The following is a 20,706-nucleotide window of genomic DNA, read 5'->3' as shown; positions in this document are numbered from 1 at the left end:
CAGGTGGTTGCAACCCTACAAAGTGTCTGGCGATGCGGAAAGTGATTTCTAATTATCATTCTAAATAAAATATATAAAAATAGAGTTTTATAACGAATTTGCGGTGTAATTTTATACACGTTTATTACATGTGATTTACCATAGCCACCAATTCGTGTTCGGAACATTTATTAAAAAAAAACAGCTTTTATAAAATAAAGAAGGTCTGGCTGTCGGCGACTCTTGGTCTATAACGAAAATGTTCACGCAGACTGACCTTGAGGTTAGAGATGTGCCGAAAGACGAAGGGGTTGTTGACGGCGATCTGCCGGCGGATGCGGTCGTTCATCGCGTTCACATACGTCTGGTAGACCGCCATGCACTTCTTGGCGAGCGACGACGCGTAGTATATCGGCACGTCTTGCAGCTCCGGGTGGAGCGCCCAGAACTCATCTGGGGGGAGATATACTACATTGAACAGGCGTGACCACGAATGCACCGAGAAAAGAAGACTTTTTTTGTATCTATGAAAGGCGTGGTGGCCTAGTGGTTTGACCTATGGCCTCTCAAGCAGAGGATCGTAGGAACATGAAACTACCGTGAGACTCACTCATATTAAATATAATGACCCGGATAACTCACGTCTTAAATCGAGTTTAGCTCGACATCTTTAGTTCTTCCAGATTCACGTGCGAAATTACATTCGAAATTTACCACGAGCTTTACGGTGAAGGAAACATCGTGAGGAAACTTGCACGAACCTGCGAAGCAATTCAATGGTGAGTGTGAAGTTCCCAATCTACACTGGACCCGCGTGGGAACTACGGCCCAAACCCTCTCATTCTGACAGGAGGCCTGTCCAGCTGTGAGACGTATATAGCCTGGGATAATGTTAATGATTATGAGAGTGAAGCAAACGAGCAAGTGGGTCAACGGAAATGAGCACCACCGTAATGAATATGATAATCAAAATAAAGATATTTTGACTTTGAGAAGGTTATCAACTGATGAATGTAGGTGGCAAGTTGTCTTTCACTGTGGTGTTCCAAGGGGGAGGGCTTTGTTCAGCAGTGCACGTCTCCCGGCTGATGATACTGACCCAGTATAAGCAGCAGTTCCAGAGCCCTGCCAAGCGCGAACACGCCTATCGCGTTTTTGTCAGGGTCTATACTGGCCCGAGCTATGGAGAATCCTCAGTTTCTTTACGAGATAGAATCCGGAATACGGAATTTGCCGAAGAGCTAAAGTCATCGACATAGCTCGAAGAACAGGCAAGTTGAAGAGGCAAAGGGCGAGCCACGTCGCTCGAAGAACAGATAACCGTTGGGGGGAAAAAGTCCTCGAGTGACGACGAGCTGGAAGACGAAGCGTTGGTAGGCCTTCCACTAGATGTACGGATGACGTCGTGAGAGTTACCGCCAACCGGTACCTGAAAATGGCGAATTGTCGTTGCTAGTGGCGTTCTAAGAGGGAGGCCTTTGTTCAGCAGCGGACATCTTTCGCCTGATGATGGTGATGATAATACTGACCCAGTATAAGCAGCAGTTCCTGTGCCCGGCCAAGCGCGAACACGGGCACGAGGCAGCGGCCGCCGCGCGTCACTATGTCGCTGACCAGACCAGTGAAGCGACTCTCGCGCTCCTCGCGTTTCTCATGTATGTGAGTGCCGTATGTGGATTCCTGCGGACAAAGTGTTGTTCAGTTGCCCATTGGGTAGTTACTGCTGACTGTCTAACAGACCGTGATTGACCGGGTTACTCAAAGTGGGGTACGCGAACCCCTAGGGATTCGCTATTCGACGGTAGGGGGTTCGCGACAAGGTTTACGTGATGGTGACTGCAAGACTGGCAAGATGATTAAGATTGGTTTTTGGAGTCTTTTTGTATTTTTTATTTCAACTCCAAATTTGTTACTTATTTGTTTGTTATTTGTTGTTGTTTGTTTCAGTTTTTATTTTCGTTGGCAACATGATTCTTACCTATATTTGTTACCTTTTATTGAAATAAATAATATACATTATATTATCATGATGATTGGAATAAAAATAAACTTAATTTCCGCAACAACCACTTTTTTTTGGGGGGGGGGTTCGCTGTCGTCTAGAAACTTTAACAGGGGTACGTGGAGCCATAAGTTTGAGAAACCCTGACCTACATAGAAAGAAAGAAAGAAAGAAGACATTTATTCACTAACAGAGACACATATAGAAAAAAAATAACACAATTATACACAAGAAAACAAAAAAATACAGCACATGAAAATAGTAGGTACATTATAAGCAATTTTGTCGCTGACTCAGCATTATGCTGGTGCGTTAGACGCCTGCAGCGCTGATTTTCTGCGAGAACCGTCTTGTGACTCACGGAAAGATACACAAATTATACTAAATAAACTACTTACCTATACATACGTAAATAAAATTAAGAAAGAAATATATAATACGAAACCAAGGAATAAATAAATTGCAGCATATAATAAGGGTTTCATATCAATGTAACTAGATGGCATGTCATAGTGCTAGGGAAAGGATTTTTTGAGCGTCAATAAGTAATCCTTCAGCTTGCGCTTGAAGGTATACCCACTACATATATCACCTGATCCCGGAATTTCAATATGACTGCCGGATTCAATGGTTTACGCTGCGAAACTGCGGCTAAGCTATAGTGTATACTGTGTATATATAAATATATATAACACAGTATACAACAGCCCCAAAAATTAAGTTATGACAGTATTACATATGTGCGTGTAGTGTAATAAAAGACACTTACTGTTATGAGCACGTCCGGATGAACCGTCGGGATTTCAGCCGCCATCAAATGCCTGTCTTCCTGTCTTGAGAAATCACCCGTGTAAAGCACCTGAAATTAAGGAAAATGTCTATAAATGTCTAAAAGAATTCACTAACGTTAAATCAATCTTGGCATAAAGTCTATTCGCCTAAAAATACGTGGACAGCTAACACTGGCCAGAGTCTAGACATAGATCTGCAGTTGCTTCGGTTGGAAGTGGCCTGCATCGGAGGATGAATCCGCGACTTTAACCAAGTCATTCATCCATCTCGTTGGTGGACGTCCTACGCTGCGCTTGCCGATACACAGTCTCCATTCAAGAACTCGACTCCAACGGCTATCTGTTCCCCATGCTATATAGCAGGGGTGGCCGACTTGATTAGACCCAAAATCTACTGTTTACTGACGAAACCCTGTGCGAGCTACCAATTACATACTTCTTTGGGGATTACCTTGCGTAGTCTTCTACGTATTTATATTTTTTGCCTTGCCACGATCGACTGGACTAATAGTCCGTCAACCGGTTGGCCACCTGTTATATAACCTACCCATGTATGTAGGAATATGTCAAAAATTTATCAATGCCTTAAGACGAAAGTCTTTAACTAGTGTGTGTTGACAGTGATAACATATGGATTCGAGAAATGGTACGTCACTATAGGCTTTATAAACAGGCTCAGAGTTGCTCAGCGACTTATGTAGAGGTCTATGCACGGCGTTTCTCTACAGGAAACAATCAGGAATGAGGAGATACGTAGAAGAACGAGGCTCACCAACACAAGACCATAAAAACATCCTTGTTTACCACAAGAGAAAATCTGTCAGCAGGCGAATGTTATGACCAGTGCTATACGCCTTTGACCGCATCTGCATTTTTCATCAGGATAGATAGGGGTTAATCACATGTAAAAAGATATAGCCAAGCGGATTAGCTGGCTAAAGTGGCATTAAGGGTTACCTAAAGAAAATGATCATGATGTTAATGATGGCATACCTTGACCCCGGCTATCTCTATCATGAACATGGCGGCGCCCAGCACGTGCCCCGCATTGTACGCCCAGAAGCGCACGCCCCGCACGTCGCGCTCCTCGTGGAAGTTCACTGTCTCAATGCGGTCCATAGAGTTCTCCAGGTCCGATTCGGTGTACAGCATCTGCTCCGTTGATATGTTGCTGGAATACCAACATGTCTTATGTTTTATCCATTAAGTACACACACAATAAGTCTTTTCACTTTATAATATATTCCATTTGATGATCAATGGACATCAAAACAAAATTATATCTGTTTCGTTTGTACCACCATCGAGTTTACAAAAAATAACAAACAAAAAATACAAAACCTTGGGCGGGCAATAAGCGGACTTGTTGCTTAAAAGCAATCTCTCCAGACAGCTATAGAAACTGCTACAAATACTTTATTGAATCAGGCGTTACTTTGCGGAGGTCCATATCAATGAATAAAATAACTTTGAAAACTAAACTTCTTTTTTAGGTTGCAGGTGAGCAAAGTTATTGTTTTAGTTCATTAATACAAATATGTCAAAGTAGTAAATATTGTGTAACTTTGTAGCAACTACAAAGCCGCTAATAACAGTAGACTCACCTAACTTTAATGTAATCGGAGACAAGCCACCTGTAGATGGCTTTGGTAGCATGTGTCATGAACACCCTCCCTTTGAAGGAGGTCTTGGTCAAGAACCAGGGCAGGGCGCCGCTGTGGTCCAGGTGGAAACTGGAACAATTACATCAGATAGTGACAATCACTCGAAACAAGCGCACATAGACATACAGTTGTGGTCGGTATGCTATCTATATTTAGTGCATTTTTTCACATAAAATTTTAAGTCCTATTATCAAAAGTCCGAAAATGTTTCTCATAAAGAAACATTTTGTAGGTAAGTTTTACTTGTTTTTAAATTTGTGTCTACTTGTGAGATCCTATAATTGGCTTTATTGATACTATAAAATAAGTTTACTCTGTAAATTAAAGCTGTTGGTTCTCCGAAAATAAATAAATAAATACCATTTTACATCATAACAATCACTCTTCATATTTTTTTTAATACTAACGATCGAAACTCACATAATCATCGGAATTCATAATATCACTAATCATACACCTTGTTCATACTAATATTGGTTTTCATATATTTTCTTATACTAACGATTTAAACTCCTAATAATTCTAATTCATAACGCCAATATTCATAACTTTGTTAATACTAATATTTGTTTTCATATATTTCTTAATCATAAGTGTTATTTATCCGCATTATTGACGCGCAGGGACTTGGAAAATTTTCGATGGTGCGAAATGATGTATTTAAAGAAGGACTCCGTTAGGTACGACGACGAGCGAACCGAGGAGGAGTGTTAGGTAGAACTGTGACCTTACAGCGCGCGAGCCGAGCGAGCGAAGCGGAGCGTGCCGCGGGAGCGGCCGGCGAAGCGCCAGGACCAAACATATTTTTCAACTAATACTAATAATAATATAAATAATTAACGATATAAGTAAATCTTATTTTGAATAGGTAGTTACCGTTATGAAAAAAAATATTATGAGTTCAAATGTTTTCTTATTAATGCCATTATTAATAAGAAAATTATGATATTCGTCTGTTATGATGAAGGAAAATTTCTGTAAAACATCATTATGTGTTGAGATGTGTTCTTAGTAATCACATTATGAGTAAAAAAAATATGAACACTGTCTGTTATGAGTTCAGATGTTAGTAATAAAAAATTATGAACAAAAAAAGTATGAGGAAAAAAAAATGAAGTGATTATTATGAACACAAAGGGGTAGTAAAATAAAAAATAGGAATAAGAATTTTATGAGAGTCAATATGGACCCCTGTTGGAGTGAGCTAGGGTATAACATTTCAATATGGCGTCTGCGAAAAAAAATATTGAGGAGTAATAATAAAAAAAAAAATTGTAACAATATGGGTATCAAAATGAAAGCTACTGATTTATTTATTTATTTTAGAAACAAACATCATATATGACACAGTTGAATATAATTATAACTTAGCTGATACATAAGCCAAAACAGTTTCCACTTATAAAGAAATAAAAAAAATTGTTGCTCGAGCGAGCATACATTACAAGTAATGAAAAAAAATATTCAAGAAAATTGACAAACCAAACCACAGACCAAACAATTAAAGTAACAGTTTAAATTTGTAATATAATACTTTTTCTCAAACAAGACATGAAATTTTGTCGTTGTCTCAGCTGCGTGCGCGCGGTGCTCTAGCGGCCTGCAAAGAGATTTCATACAACCTTGCAGGCCGCTGGCCGGCAATTCGATCGCCTTTTGTTTGAACGCGCGCTCTGCGCACGCAACGCGACCACTAGCCTCTACGTTTAATCTACCAGGCAGACCAGCTCCCAGTTTTGAGTTCTTTTTTAATTTAGTTAGTTTACAGATGTTGTTTGTAAGTCATAACATAAACAAAACAATCTTTTATTATTTAAGTATAAAAATAATAGAAAAAATTACTTACTGTGAAATGAGCAGGAGATCTACTTCATCTGCCTCAATCAGATCCACAAATGGAAGAGCATCCATGCCGGACAATCCAGGGTGGATCCCGCAGTCCAACTAGCAAACAAAACAATACAGAATTCATTAATAATCATTTACTTTTAAATTTAAAGACCGAATTGGGTAGATACCTGGGTTAAAAAAAAAAATTATTTACCTCCTGTTTCACCATTCATTGATTAACCTCTTGAACGCCATGGTTGGCCTCAGACAACAAAAAAAAAATTCGGAAAATTGCTCCATAGGCGCCACGTAATGCCGACATGGCGCCTATGGCACGATTTTGAGCTGTCGCGTTTTGCCGACCGTGGCGGTCAAAGGGTTAAATTTATTTGATGGATAAATGTGATGCCATCTCTGTTTGTTTTGTTCGAATAGACGGAGACGGCATCACATTTATCTGTCAAATAAATTAATCAATGGATGGTGAAACAGTAGGGCTACTATGAAATGCGAAAATCGAAGTTCGTATCATACCGTCCCGCTGATGCTCATACAAGAGCGAAAGGGACGGGATGATATGAACTACCATTTTCTCATTTCGTAGTAGCCCTACAACTCCTTAATCTGTCAGTTAGATTAGCAGAAAATACTGAACACATTTCTTTTCTTTTATCAATCAAACAAAAAATGAGAAAGAAGAAGTGCATCAAAGTTGGGGAGAGGAAACCTATGACTTTACCATATAGACTAATTTTTTCAGCGAGTGGCACTAAACAACTTTATCTCTTTGTTTCTAGTGTAGTATTATTACATAATGTGTGCTGACAAATTATTCATTAGCTCAAACTAATTCCCATCAAAATAATCAACATGAGATGAGGATTACCCCTACAATGGGGAACTCAAAAAGTACTGAATAGTCTCATCTTTTTTAATAGCACAAATTCTGCTGATTAAAAGAAAATACAAAAAGATAGCCTAAATTTGACTTGGATCCTTAAGCATACGAGGAGTTAGATACTGTAGTATTTTTCAGAATACGATAGAACATAACCTTATCAGATAATGTTAATAATTTGATAATTTAGGAATAAGTATTTAAAAACCAATAAAAAAAATCAAATTACGAAAAACATACCATAATTTTCTTTCCTTTGAATTCCAGCATGATGCATGATCTGCCCACTTCTTGACCTGCTCCTCTGAAAAACAAGTTAATTTACATAAGCTACAAAACAGCTTACATTTTTAAAAAACATTTCCACAGTATTAATTGCTCCGTTTCGGTGTGATGCTGACTTTTACAGTGAAGTTAACAGAGTAGACTTAAACAAAATAAATAATTTAAGTCTATTTTCCAACAGAATCGGGTTAACATTATTTACAAAACAAAATCAATATTATTTACAATGGACGAATTGTGAGCTGATCGCTTTCCTCCAAAGGAACCGGATCGGTGCCTTTTCTTGGGTTAGTTGTCATGTTTTTATATTCTTTAATATTCTGAATAGAAATGAGTACACATGTATGCGACAGTAAGTTAAATAATTTACAGAAAATCTAAGAAAACAGTGTTAATTCACCGGCCTGCCCCATAACATTAACAGTACATTCACGGATTGAGGTTATGTTTTGTTGTAGTTGCCAGTAAAAAAAGTTTACGTCAACAATAGAAAACTACAGAGAAAGCGTTTTTAATATGTGCTCGTTTACTCCAATTGAATGAAAACGTCATTGCTGTATGTATTCGAACGTGTATTTCCTTTGCCTAACTAACCCTACTGGGAAAAATTGGTAAAAAAAAAAAAACGTCAATTTGACATTTACGTGTCTTACTCGCACGCACTATCGTCTTACGAGTTTTTGGTTATGTATTTCCTTGAATTGTATGATACTTTGCTTTAAATATGCCAAAAAAAGCGTTATTTGATGAGGAATCAGAAGAGGAAGTCTCACTTAAGACAGAAAATGAATACGCTAAGAGATACGACACGTGGCGTCAAAAGGAAGAGCTGCACAAGCTGGAACAGAAATATGGTTCGAAAGCACTGAATTCAGATGCCTCGTTGACCTCCGACAGCGAAGACGAAAGTGACGTGCCACCAGAAGTCTCCGAAGAAACAGAAACACAGTTCTTGAAGACCATTGCTTTGTTAAAAACAAAGGACCCGAGAATCTACGATCCTAATTTCAAGTGTTTCGAAACTGAGAAAAAAGAAGTGAAAGACAAAACAGAAGCAAATACTTTGAGTTTTGCTGATAGCGACGAGGATGATGAAGATGACGGTAACATATTTAAAGTGGAAAAGGCTGCTGAAGTCAAACCAACTGAGAAAACAAGCAAACAAGAGAGTGCTTTGGAAAAACTTAAAGATTTCTTAACAGGTAAGACAGAGGATATTAATAACCCTGTAGCTAAAGATTTAGCTCCATTGAAAGCTCTGTGGTCTGATCCAAAGTTAAATGAAGGTGAAGCATTTCTGAGAGACTACATTCTTAATAAAAAATACTTGGAAGAGGGTGATGCTGGAGAAGCGGGTGATAAAATAAGAGATGATGAAGATTTGGAGGCTGATGAAGCTATTGTTGAGGAGCAGGGCAAATTTGAAAGAGCATACAATTTCAGATTTGAAGAACCAGATGAGGAATACCTTAAAAGATTTCCCAGGACTATGAATTCTATCAGGCCTAAAGATGACAGAAGAGCCAGAAAGCGAGCTGAAATTAGAGACCGTAAAGAGGAGGAAAAGAAGAAAAAAATGGATGAAATTGCCAGAATGAAATCTTTGAAGCTAAAAGAAATTCAAGAAAAATTGGCAAAGATAAAAGAAGTGACTGGAAATGAAGATTTAGCCTTCAGGGAAGAAGACATGGAAAGTGATTTTGATCCCAATGAACATGATAGACGCATGAAGGAAATATTTGATGAAGAATATTATGGTGGAATTGACAATGAAAAACCTGTATTCCCAGACCTTGATGAAGAATTGGAAATAGAGAATTGGGAGAAATATGAGCCAGATGTAGAGAAAGAAGAACCACATTGTGAAGATGAGGAATTTAATATGGATGCAGACTATGATCCTAAACAAGCCAAGCTAAATCTACTTGAGGAATTACAAAAGAATATGACTAAGAAAAGAAGGAATCGTAAAAAGAAATCTAAATTGGCTGAACTGCTGGCTACAGAGAAACCTAAATTTATACCAAATGTAACAGAGATGACCTATGCAGAGTATATGGATGAATATTACAAGATGGACTGCGAAGATGTTATAGGAGGTGATTTACCTACAAGATTTAAGTACAGAGAGGTTGTGCCAAATGACTATGGGTTGACTGTTGAAGAGGTTTGTATGACCATAATTGTTTTTAAAAATAAGATGTCAGCTGATTTGCTTTGTATGTTAAAAACTAAATTGAAACTTTTGTATTGTACCTTGTTGTTGCCCGAAACTTTGTATTTGTTCCATAGAAACTTAACACTTTTCCAGGATAAAAAAGCCCATGTTCATCTTAGATAACAAAGTTTTTTAATGGAGAAACAATTACTGAAATATGTAGTAGTTCATGAGATTATACCCTACACACACAATCCATACACTAAATTTGGGTCTTTATTTTATTAGTAGTATATAAGAATACAATAAATTCATGAATCAACTAGATAAAAGAAGAAGGTATAGCAAAAGCTCTACCAATTCAATAACAACAAGGTTTTTACAGATTCTTTTAGCTGATGACAAGGAGTTAACACAATGGGTGCCTCTGAAGAAGGTAGTGAAATATCGGCCTGAAAATGTGGAGAAAGGGGAAGTCAAGATGTATAAACAGAAAGCATCAGATGTTAGGCTGAAAAAGAAAGTTCTGCCCAGCTTATTTAAGGATCTACCAGAGTAAGGCTTCATCTTAGTTTAAATTTCTGCAATAGTATGGCTCAGCATGCGGCTTGAGCTATCAAGAGAGAAAATTTGTGAAATTCAAAATAGCAGTTTATTTGGTTGCAAAATAATTGGTCTAACTAAAGAAATTATAATCACTGAAACTTGTCACTGTTGAACCTAAAGCAGATATTTACGGGATTTTTGCAATTAATAGTAGAGATTTATAGTTTGTGTGTTTTAGAATGTTTTGTCTTGTTTTATTTCAGAGAGCCAGAAATAGTAGTTCCAATTGAAACAGCAGCTAAAAAGAAGAAGAAGAAAAAGAACAAAAACAAAGATAGTGGTGAAAATAATCATAAGTCAGAAGAAAATCAGTCTAATCTTGAAGAAGCTGGTGATAGAAATGTAACAAATGAAGAAAAACCTAAAAAGAAGAAAAAACATAAAACTGCTGAAGAATATCAAGAACAGGATCTTGATACTAATAATTATAGTGAGCATAATGATATTACTACAAATGGACAAATTACTAAGAAAAAGAAGAAAAAAGGTAAAAAGGCAGAAAATGAAGACAGTCTAGAAGATTCTTTTATTTCTAACAATGCAAGTGAACAGAATAAAACCCCTGATGAGCAAATAAATAAGAGTAAGAAGAATGAAAGTAAATCTGCACATAATGCAGAAGATATTTTACCTACAGTTAATAAAAATAGAAATGAAGGAACTACAGAAAATGAATGTTCTGTCAATAAAAAAAAGAGAAAGGTTAAAAAGCAGCAAGATAATAGTGAATTCCAAGCTTCAACACAAGAAACATCAAAAAATATTAAACATAGTACTGAAGTTGTAAAAGCCAAAACTAAGAATAAAAATAATGTTGAACATGACACACAAAAGCAGAACCGTAAAAGAAAACTTCAAGAAAATATAAATGGTAATCAAGCAACTCCCAAGAAGAAGAAAAAGAAAAATAAATCAAATGCTAATGCAAATATAGATAAAAATTCAGACAAAAGGGACTTCAATAAGAATAAGAATAAACAAAATAATAGTAAAATACCAGATAACCCATACAGCAATTTATCAGATGAGAGATTGAAGGCATATGGTCTTAACCCTAAGAGGTATAAAGGTTTTATGAAATACAAAAAGTTTTAAGAGAAATAGGAAATGTTTAACTTTATTCTTTGTAAATACATAAATAGTTTCCTCAATAAATATGTTTATATTTATTATGATTTTACTTTAGCTCCATAATTAATTTGGCAAGTTCAGTAGAACTAAAGTGACCATTCTCACCTGAGATTGTCGTCTTGGGTCTATATTTATTCACATAAAATTAATGTTGCTAATTGAAATTAGCATAACTTTATTTCACACTAGCTTTTACCCGCGGCTTCGCTCGCGTTAACCATTAACATTTCAAAGAAGCAAGCAATCAAGCAAGCAAGCCAGCAAGCATGCAAGTGAGCATGTAAGCAAGCATGCAAGCAAGCATGCAAGCAAGCATGCAAGCAAGCATGCAAGCAAGCATGTAATTATGCAAGGAATAGTGCAAGCAATCATGCATTCGAGCATACAAGCAAACATGCATTCAAAGTTGCATTCTAGCATGCAAGCAAGCATGCAAGTGTAAGGAAGCATGTAATATGCAAGGAATAGTGCAAGCAAGCATGCATTCGAGCATGCAAGCGCACAAGTATGTAAGGAATAGTGCAAGCAAGCAAGCATTCGAGCATGCAAGCAAACATGCATTAAAGCATGCAAGCAAGCGTGCAAGTAAGCATGCAAGTCAGCATGCAAGCAAGCATGTAAGGAAGCATGTAATTATATTATGCAAGGAATAGTGCAAGCAAGCATGAATTCGAGCATGCAAGCAAGCATGTAATTTTGCAAGAAATAGTGCTAGTAGTAAGCATGCATTCGAGCATGCAAGCAAACATGCATTCAAGCATGCAAGCAAGCATGCAAGCAAGCATGCAAGCAAGCATGCATGCAAGCAAGCATGCAAGCAAGCATGCAAGCAAGCAAGCATGCAAGCAAGCATGCAAGCAAGCATGCATTCAAAGCTGCATTCAAGCATGCAAGCAAGCATGTAATTTTGCAAGAAATAGTGCTAGTAGTAAGCATGCATTCGAGCATGCAAGCAAACATGCATTCAAGCATGCAAGCAAGCATGCAAGAAATCATGCAAGCAAGCATGCAAGCAAACATGCAAGCAAGCATGCAAGTAAGCATGCAAGCAAGCATGCAAGCAAGCATGCAATCAAGCATGAAAGTGAGCATGTAAGTAAGCATGTAATTATGCAAGGAATGTTGCAAGCTCTGCTGCAAGCAAGCATGCAAGCAAGCATGCAAGCATGCAAGAAAACAAACATGCAAGCAGGCAAACAAATATGCAAGCAGGCATGCAAGAAGGCATTCAAAAGAGCATGTAAGTGAGCATGTAAGCAAGCATGTAATTATGCAAGGAATAGTGCAAGCAAGCATGCATTCGAGCATGCATTCAAGCATGCAAGCAAGCATGAAATTTTGCAAGAAATAGTTCTAGTAGTAAGCATGCATTCAAGCCTGCATTCAAGCATGCAAGCAAGCATGCAAGCAAGCATGCATTAAATCATGCAAGCAAGCGTGGAAGCAATCGTGTAAGCAAGCATGTGATTATGCAAGAAATGGTGCAGCAAGCAAGCAAGCATGCTTTTTAACACATTATTAAGTCAGCTCAGTCAGCTCCGCGGTTAGAATACAAAAACAAACTTTTGGTCATCCCTTGGGAATGGCAATTTTTTTCGGGATAAAAAATATCCTATTATTTATTCTGGACCTCTAATATGACGTATGCAAAGTTTCATAGGAATCGGTGCAGTAGTTACGGCGTGAAAGCGTAACAAACAAACAAACAAACAAACACAAACAAACAAACAAACAAACAAACTCACTTTCCCGTTTATAATAGTAAGGATAAGTAGGAAGTAGGATTATTGCTTCAAATTAGTTATAGATTCCAAGTTAGTCAAACGATAGCGTGATGTAATCTACAGGCAGCGCCATCTTTTGGAGGTTTTTATAAGTAATTGTAAGCTCGGTGCAATTTGTGGTTTCGAAAGCAAAATATTAATCGCTCGTGTGTCAAATTTTTGTAAATAAATATCTCTCTCTCTCTCTCTCTCAAATTTCCTTCCTATTAAATCCTATTATGTTCTTCATATACGTATGTATATATTTTTTTCTAGATTTTGTGATTGAAATTGAGGGTTTTGTGTTAAGAACATCATCATCATCATCATCCCAGCCTATCCTAATCCTGCTGGGCACTGTTGGGCACAGGCGTCCTCTCAGAATAAGAGGGCTTGGACCGTAGTTCCAACGCGGGCCCAATGCGGGATGGGAACTTCACACATACCATTGAATACCTTTGCAGGGTTGTGCAGGTTTCCTCACGAACAACTGACCAAAATTTCAAGACTAAACCCAGCGTTTGAAATTTCAACATTTTATCCCGTGGGAATATCGGGATAGAATGTAGACTACTTATGTGTTATTCCAGAAGTCCAGCTACCTACTTACCAGATTTCATGACTATAAACCCAGCGGTTGTTATTTCGTTATTTCGAGATTTTATCCCTATCCCGTGGGAATATCGGGATAAAAAGTAGCCTATGTTTTATTCCAGATGTTCAGCTATCTACATACAAAATTTCAGGGCTCTAAGCCCAGCGGTTATTAGTTTAAGATTTTATCCCTATCCCGTGGGATAAAAAGTAGCCTATGTGTTATTTCAAACGTCCAGCTACCTACTTATCAAATTTCATGACTCTAAGCACAGCGGTTGATATTTCGAGATTTTATCCCTATCCCGTGGGAATATCGGGATAAAAAGTAGCCTATGTTTTATTCCAGATGTTCAGCTATCTACATACCAAATTTCATCCAAATCCGTTCAGCCGTTTCAGCGTGAAAGAGTAACAAACATACTCACTCACTCACTCACTCACTCACAAACTTTCGCATTTATAATATTAGTAGGATAATTATTGATTCATCATCATCATCATCATGTCAGCCGAAAGACGTCCACTGCTGGACATATTGATTCGCATAACATAAATTCGTAAAACTGAATGCGCATAATGTGAATTGGCATAACGATACGTCGGCATAAATTTAATAAGCATAACATTACTTTGCATTTGTATTAAACATTATAAACATAAAATTATTATGTTGATTGTCCATATTGTTTTAGATTTGAGAAGTGAAAAAATGTGTGTGTTATTGGACTATTATAAAAAAATACCTAACATCGAAGGCTAAGGCGGGAGCTACGCTAACATGCTTGGCTCCCGCTTTACCCTGAACCTAACCTAACTGAGTCGGTTTTGCCCTGACCAAGCTAATTCACTCGCTTGACAAATTATGCGAATTCATTTTATAACATTTAAGCCGCATTCACATTTATGTGTTGTGTTGTGTCGTAACGCGTCAGCTCGTCCGCGTCCCTCTGACACTTATACTATAATACGAGAGCGAGAGGGACCGCACGACACGAACTTCGAGTTTCGTAGTAGCCCTGCTGAACGGTATCGGTTTCGTACATTTTATATGGTTGCGTTCACACTTATCTGATGCAGTGTGTTGTGACTGCTTGTGTTGAGTCGCATCACAAGCTATCCCGGTCCGCGTCAGAATGGGTTATGGGCGCTCTACACTTAGTCCGCGGATCACGGCGCGATTTCGCGGAGCGAACTTGCCGCGAATTTAACAACGACTCTACACTCGCAATGGTTCGCGGTATTTTCACAGTTATGTTCGCAACGTTAAATGAAATGGACGCTTATGCGCATCCATGCGTCGTGAGTTTTTAATTTGTTTTTGCGGTCCTTTCGGTTAGGATCCCACAAAATGGGTTCCGCTTGGTAATATTCTAAAAACTGTAACTCCAGCTCGTTTGTCCATGTTACGCTCATTTTTTTCACCAATTTCACAACGACGGTGCAGGTCCAAACACTCGGTCGCGGACTGCGAGTGTGGAGTCATGCACGTTCGCGTCGCGTTCGCGCTTCGCGCTCCCTTTGACGCGGGACAAAAAACCGACCAAAATTGGGGAACAAAGCGCGAAACCGCGAAGAATATGCGAAACGGCTCTACACTTAGCGTTCGCGCCCCTTCGCAGCCATTGCGCGCGATCCGCGGGCTAAGTGTGGAGCGGGCATTAGGTGCGGGGGGCGGCGCAGCGACACGACACAACGCGTTGGACTAGTGTGCACGCGCCAGTGTGTGTCATAATCATAACACGTTGTGTGCGTCATAAATGTGAACAGTAGCCATCACGACAGAAAGCATCACAACACAACACGATACACAAATCTGAATGTGGCTTTATGTATATTTCAATAATGCGGATTCATTACTATGCTAAATAAGTATTATGATTTTTTATAATTATACAATTTCGATGTTATGCACAATTATGTTATGCTAAATCTGTTATGCGAGTTCATTTTAGGATAATTAATGTTATGCAAAAGAATGTAGTTCTATGGTATCTATTCCTTTTCCAGCAGAGAAAAATATGTATTGTCTATAGATTAAAAAAAAAACCGTATCTGACGTTTCAGCCATATTGCATTCTTTCTGTTTTGATCAACGAGCAGCGTTGACGGAACGAGGTGAATATTTTAATTTATTTTAATAAAAATAAGAAATAAGTGGTTGATGTGTAGTAAAACATGGTCCTGTGACTTACTTATAGTTTTTATTATTGTAAAGTAGTGTAGTGCCTGTGATTTATCTGGATTACTGCGGCATAAGCATAACCTAAAAGGTGAACAGGCCTTAGTGTCATAGCTCAAATCGGCTAGTCCGATGGCGATTTGATGAGGGTAAATGCTACATCAATTGCCGCGGGCTCTGATTCCCAAACACGCGGCTAGAATGGACACTCACTCGGCTTGTCTTATTCTAGTCATTTGTGTTTGCCACGGCTCGAGGCGACAAACTCCCTTAAAGACTAGGTATTTAAGTTTGTTAAACCATAAATTCCTAATCGATTAAATAAAATTCTTGTTTAATTTCAGATCGACGAGCCACGTTGAAAAAACGAGGTAACTATTTCATTTATTTTAAAATTTGTTAACTTATAACCTTAAAATTATGCCTTTAAGTAGATCATATCGTCAACTATTTGACGGTTTGAATGGACAAGAAGGCAACACTAATTGCCATGGGCATTGATTCCCAAGCTCAATTTGCTCAGACAGATCATCCACAGACTGTTGGAGTATTTGTGCTTGCAACGTTCTATGGCTACAAACCTCCAAATAATTATTACACAGATTACACTGTGCTTGTCAAAGTGATCTCCAGTTTTTTTTACATGTGCCTATACATTCTTTTGAATCCCAAGGTCCTGTCGTCCTGTCATCCTGTCAAATCATGCATAGTCCTTAGTCCATTGTGGCATTAACATAAAAAAAAACCGGTCAAGAGAGTGTCGGACACGCCCAAAATAGGGTTCCGTAGTTATTACGAAAACATTTAGTAATATTTTTCTAAGGATTTCGTATTTTATACGGGGTCTTTCAAGTTTAGGTATATTTTATACCTTAGGCTGCTATTTACTCATAAAATACTAATAATTCTCAAGCAAACTTAGCCGTTATAGTTTTCCTTGAAAGTTTGATATACTAACTACATTCCAGCAACTTAAAATACTAGTTCTGAGTGTGCCAGTAACAATCTGATAGATCTCATTTTCCGTTTCAAAATACATTATTATGATGTGGATTTTTTTAAACAAACTACTACTGTTTTTAATAAACACAATCTAACCTGAAATTCCCTCTCTTTCAGCTCGTCATGGTGAACAACCGAGTACCTTCGGTCTTTTCCAAGACCTATGTCACACCCCGCCGCCCGTTCGAGAAGGCCCGTCTCGACCAGGAGTTGAAAATCATTGGCGAATATGGTCTCCGCAACAAGCGTGAAGTGTGGAGGGTCAAGTACACCCTGGCGCGCATCCGTAAGGCTGCCCGTGAGCTGCTGACCCTTGAAGAGAAGGATCCCAAGAGATTGTTTGAGGGTGAGAAGAACCCTACATACATATAGACCAAAGCTTTTTATTAACTCGCCACATGTCGTCAGGACAACAGTAGCTTCTAACTTTTTCCCGCTGCTATTTTGTCTGCGAGAAAATTGAGATTTCTGTTTTGTATGTGGTCATATGAGACCAAAACTCTATGGGATGGGCTGACGTGTGATGAGATAATAGTATAGCTTTGTTTTTTTGGCTGGACTTTGCAGTTTATTTCGTATTTAGTATGGCTGACAGTAGCCTAGAGTGAACATTTCGATTAGGCAACCTGGAGTTTAAACAGGACTTCAGATGCAACACTTTGCACTAAGTTTATGCAACATATTCTTTGTCACTGATAATTTCGGCAACAATGCTATGAGAGTAAGTAGTTTTTTACGTCGCCACACTACTGATGGCTAGCATAGAGCGAAATAATGTTTTCCAGTCATCAAAATCCAACTACCAGCCAGTTCATATGATGATTACAATGACACCTCTTGTCAAAACATTAATGTTGACACCCAATTCAACTGACTCGACGACTTTTTCTCTCCAAACCCTCTGGAACCTCCCAATCTGACTATCCTCCTTTCAGGTAACGCGCTCCTCCGTCGGCTGGTCCGCATCGGAGTGCTGGATGAGAAACAGATGAAGCTCGATTACGTGCTCGGTCTGAAGATCGAGGACTTCTTGGAGCGCCGTCTCCAGACCCAGGTGTTCAAGGCTGGTCTCGCCAAGTCCATCCATCACGCCCGTATCCTCATTAGGCAGAGGCACATCCGGTAATATGTTCTTACTTAACTAAGAGATTTGCTACACTTGTGAGCCTACGCTAGCTGTTGCGGGTGCACGAGCGGGAGCACGCGTGCGGATGCGGGTGGGTACAGGCAAAATCAGTCTGATGTGATGCGCGAAGTTAGCGCTGCTCATACTATTTTTCACCCGGTCTGTGCAAACCGCGTCAGCTAGCAGAAGCCCTGATAATAATGTCTTGCAGTTATTTTTGTGACCATCTGATGAAGCTTTAAAGATTCACTGGGCTTTTTTTAGTAGCAGAAAGTTTGCTTATTGATGTCTAAGATTATTTTAAAATGAAAAAGTTTTTGGGATTTTGAATCTGGCGCACCCGAAAACTTTTATTTCGTTGACCATTCTGCTAATAACAAAAAAAAAGTTGTTTAGTCATGCGGGTTCACAGCCCGCCCGGCGCACCTGAAAATATTATTTTTTTATTTATAAATATTCTCTGCAATCTGGGTACTGCAAAAGGGTTTCTTTCTATTTGTTTGGTCGTAATAAGTTGGAAAATAAATTCCCAGAAGATTGCATCCAAACCAATAAGCATGGATTTGGCAATTTGTTTTCCCATCTCTTGCACTGTGGATTATTGAGAAAAATATTTCCTGTAGTTTGTGTAGTGAAAGAAAGTATTAAATACAAAACTACAGAAAAATTAACATGTCTAAGACATGTTAGTTTTTTTGTTGTACTATGGATAATTCTGGAATCCATCCTAGTCAACCACCTATTTGATGTGTAAATGTTGTAAAACAGCAGTTTTCATCAAGTAAACTAATCTAACAGGTAGCAGAACTGCACATGAGCTGTGATGGCTTTGAAATGTTCCTAAAGACCACTTGGTCAACCTCGTGTTGATTCCAATGTCTTGAAATGTTATGTCTCTTTGAGACTGATGCAGGTAAAGTTCATTTCACCATTATTTTACAGTTTTACTCTAGGAATAATAGGGAATGGTTAGTAAGCGTGGTGTTCTCTTGTTGGGCGTGTCGCTTTTCCTAAGAAAAAGAGCCAAACGAAAGATATTAGCGCGTGCTAATCGCCTTTAAAAGAATTTTGTGTTTTAATACAACAAAGTTCCGCTTGTCTGTCGAGCAAAGCGCAAACCACGTTTATTTAGACAATAAATAACGCACCTAAGATAAAACTGCGTTCATGAGTCATAGTGATTCATGGGACCGGAAACTTTTTTCTAACTTCGTCTTATCCCCCGCAGCGTCCGCAAGCAAGTGGTAAACATCCCGTCGTTCATCGTGCGTCTGGACTCTGGCAAGCACATCGACTTCTCGCTCAAGTCTCCGTTCGGCGGCGGCCGCCCCGGCCGCGTCAAGAGGAAGAACCTGCGCAAGGGCCAGTCCGGCGGCGCCGCTAACGACGAGGAAGAGGATTAAGCAATAAATCTGTTGACTTAGCTGCTGTTTTATTTAAATTCACTAAATATACCTATCTAGACCGTAATGCCGGCTGTACACACTCGCCGAGACACCCCGAGACTGACCGAGAACGAGTGTGTACATGATGCTCTCGCCTTGTCTCGCCCGCTCGGTTCTCGCCTCGGATCGCCTCGGCCGCGTGTCGGTTTTTTGGGGCCGAGTCAAAGGGTCTCGTCCGCTCTCGCGAGGTAAACGAGACCAAGCATGTACACACTCGTTCATTTAGTTGCCCGCTTACTGTATTTGTGTAAAGACGTTCGCTATCGGTTAAAAATGTGGTCCAACGATCGTATATGTGTATACATATGATATATGTGTAAGTAATGATAATAACTAACAGCACAAAGACAAACGGCAGCAGCAGTTTCCAGGTCCATCGTGGCCGATATCCTCGGTTCAAATGACGTGCACAAGTGTGTACATGGTGTGCATTCGTCGAGAGCTTCTCGCCCAAGACTTTCGGCGAGAGGCGAGAGGCGAGTGTGTACAGCCGGCATAACGAAATGGACGGATTTGTTGTTTTGTATAGATCTCTACGGTATCTATGCGTGCACCACATCGGCATTACTTTCTTACGATATCTTTTAAAATACCCGACGCCTCGTACATACAGGGCGTGTACAGTCAAGGGCAAAGATATCGACACGGCCAAAGTTACAAAAATATGTATGTACGACTTTATGCACATTAAGGCCGTGTATACATATTTTTGCAACTTTAGCCGTGTAGATATCTTTGCCCTTGACTGTACGCTCCGATTCCGATCCAGTGGACGCTCAAGTTGTAGTGTTTTCGGGATTTATTTAGAAAAAAATATTTCAAATTACCATGAATAAACAGTAATAAAAATGTCTAATGTATTATTTTGTACATCTGGTATATAATGGGTATGTTATAAGTATAGGTAATGGTAGTATTTTGGAAATGTGGCATTTTACGCTAACGAAAAAACATTGCGGTCAATAGAATGCAGTTTCCAAGCGGGCTCAATGCCGATTGGGAACTTCTCAGACACCCGAGAAACGGCCGTCTTTCACCTGTTAGAGGACCTGGGCACAACATGCTGCTTTCGATTATCGTTTGGTAATGGAGTAGGGGCTAGGGGGCCCCAATTAATCGCTGGGCCCTGGGCACGTGTCCAGCGGGGAAGAGAAATTATTCGCCGGCTTATTTCGTTTTCCTTTCTCTCATCGAAAAGCTTAACCCTTAATAAGGCTCCACCTGTTGGAGCACACTACCACAATCAAAAG

General features: G+C 39.1%; 3 protein-coding genes across 4 annotated transcripts in view; 2 read left to right on the top strand and 1 right to left on the bottom strand.

The window, feature by feature from the left end:
* The window catches only part of Cpsf73 (cleavage and polyadenylation specificity factor 73), a 31,510-nt gene extending 23,593 nt beyond the window's left edge, over positions 1-7,917 (bottom strand). Inside the window, exons 1-8 of the mRNA XM_074098073.1 lie at positions 7,675-7,917; positions 7,405-7,468; positions 6,283-6,380; positions 4,377-4,505; positions 3,766-3,943; positions 2,751-2,840; positions 1,509-1,659; positions 257-432 (exon numbers count right to left, since the gene is read on the bottom strand). Of these exons, the coding sequence (XP_073954174.1) occupies positions 257-432; positions 1,509-1,659; positions 2,751-2,840; positions 3,766-3,943; positions 4,377-4,505; positions 6,283-6,380; positions 7,405-7,468; positions 7,675-7,748 (960 nt within the window). The 5' untranslated portion in view covers positions 7,749-7,917. The remainder of the gene's footprint in view (positions 1-256; positions 433-1,508; positions 1,660-2,750; positions 2,841-3,765; positions 3,944-4,376; positions 4,506-6,282; positions 6,381-7,404; positions 7,469-7,674) is intronic.
* A 170-nt stretch (positions 7,918-8,087) lies between these two features.
* LOC141435361 (protein KRI1 homolog) lies at positions 8,088-11,382 on the top strand. Its single transcript, XM_074098072.1, has 3 exons — positions 8,088-9,616; positions 9,993-10,162; positions 10,417-11,382. Exons 1-3 carry the CDS (start codon positions 8,174-8,176, stop codon positions 11,306-11,308), a joined length of 2,505 nt encoding a protein of 834 aa, XP_073954173.1. The 5' UTR covers positions 8,088-8,173; the 3' UTR covers positions 11,309-11,382.
* Positions 11,383-15,735: 4,353 nt separating this feature from the next.
* On the top strand, positions 15,736-19,434 carry RpS9 (ribosomal protein S9). 2 transcript variants are annotated; one of them, XM_074098070.1, is made up of 5 exons: positions 15,736-15,819; positions 16,228-16,254; positions 17,003-17,231; positions 17,821-18,007; positions 19,240-19,434. In XM_074098070.1, exons 3-5 carry the CDS (start codon positions 17,009-17,011, stop codon positions 19,412-19,414), a joined length of 585 nt encoding a protein of 194 aa, XP_073954171.1. In that variant the 5' UTR covers positions 15,736-15,819; positions 16,228-16,254; positions 17,003-17,008; the 3' UTR covers positions 19,415-19,434. The 2 variants fall into 2 exon arrangements, with proteins under 2 accessions (XP_073954171.1, XP_073954172.1); XM_074098071.1 differs by lacking the exon at positions 15,736-15,819 and adding an exon at positions 15,891-15,974.
* The last annotated feature ends 1,272 nt before the right edge of the window (positions 19,435-20,706 follow it).

The sequence above is a fragment of the Choristoneura fumiferana genome, chromosome 14 (assembly GCF_025370935.1).
Source record: "Choristoneura fumiferana chromosome 14, NRCan_CFum_1, whole genome shotgun sequence".
NCBI classification, from domain to species: domain Eukaryota; kingdom Metazoa; phylum Arthropoda; class Insecta; order Lepidoptera; family Tortricidae; genus Choristoneura; species Choristoneura fumiferana.
The sequence above is the reverse complement of the archived record's forward strand: the minus strand, read 5'-3'. Positions and strand labels throughout refer to the sequence as shown.

What these genes read in the sequence shown, in the direction of transcription:
- RpS9 (XM_074098070.1), top strand. Translation starts at nt 17,009, where the DNA reads ATGGTGAACAACCGAGTACCTTCGGTCTTTTCCAAGACCTATGTCACA. An exon ending in TCCCAAGAGATTGTTTGAGG is followed by an intron (nt 17,232 to 17,820) that starts GTGAGAAGAACC and finishes TCCTCCTTTCAG; the next exon opens with GTAACGCGCTCCTCCGTCGG. An exon ending in ATTAGGCAGAGGCACATCCG is followed by an intron (nt 18,008 to 19,239) that starts GTAATATGTTCT and finishes TATCCCCCGCAG; the next exon opens with CGTCCGCAAGCAAGTGGTAA.
- LOC141435361 (XM_074098072.1), top strand. Translation starts at nt 8,174, where the DNA reads ATGCCAAAAAAAGCGTTATTTGATGAGGAATCAGAAGAGGAAGTCTCA. An exon ending in ATGGGTTGACTGTTGAAGAG is followed by an intron (nt 9,617 to 9,992) that starts GTTTGTATGACC and finishes AGGTTTTTACAG; the next exon opens with ATTCTTTTAGCTGATGACAA. An exon ending in TTATTTAAGGATCTACCAGA is followed by an intron (nt 10,163 to 10,416) that starts GTAAGGCTTCAT and finishes GTTTTATTTCAG; the next exon opens with AGAGCCAGAAATAGTAGTTC.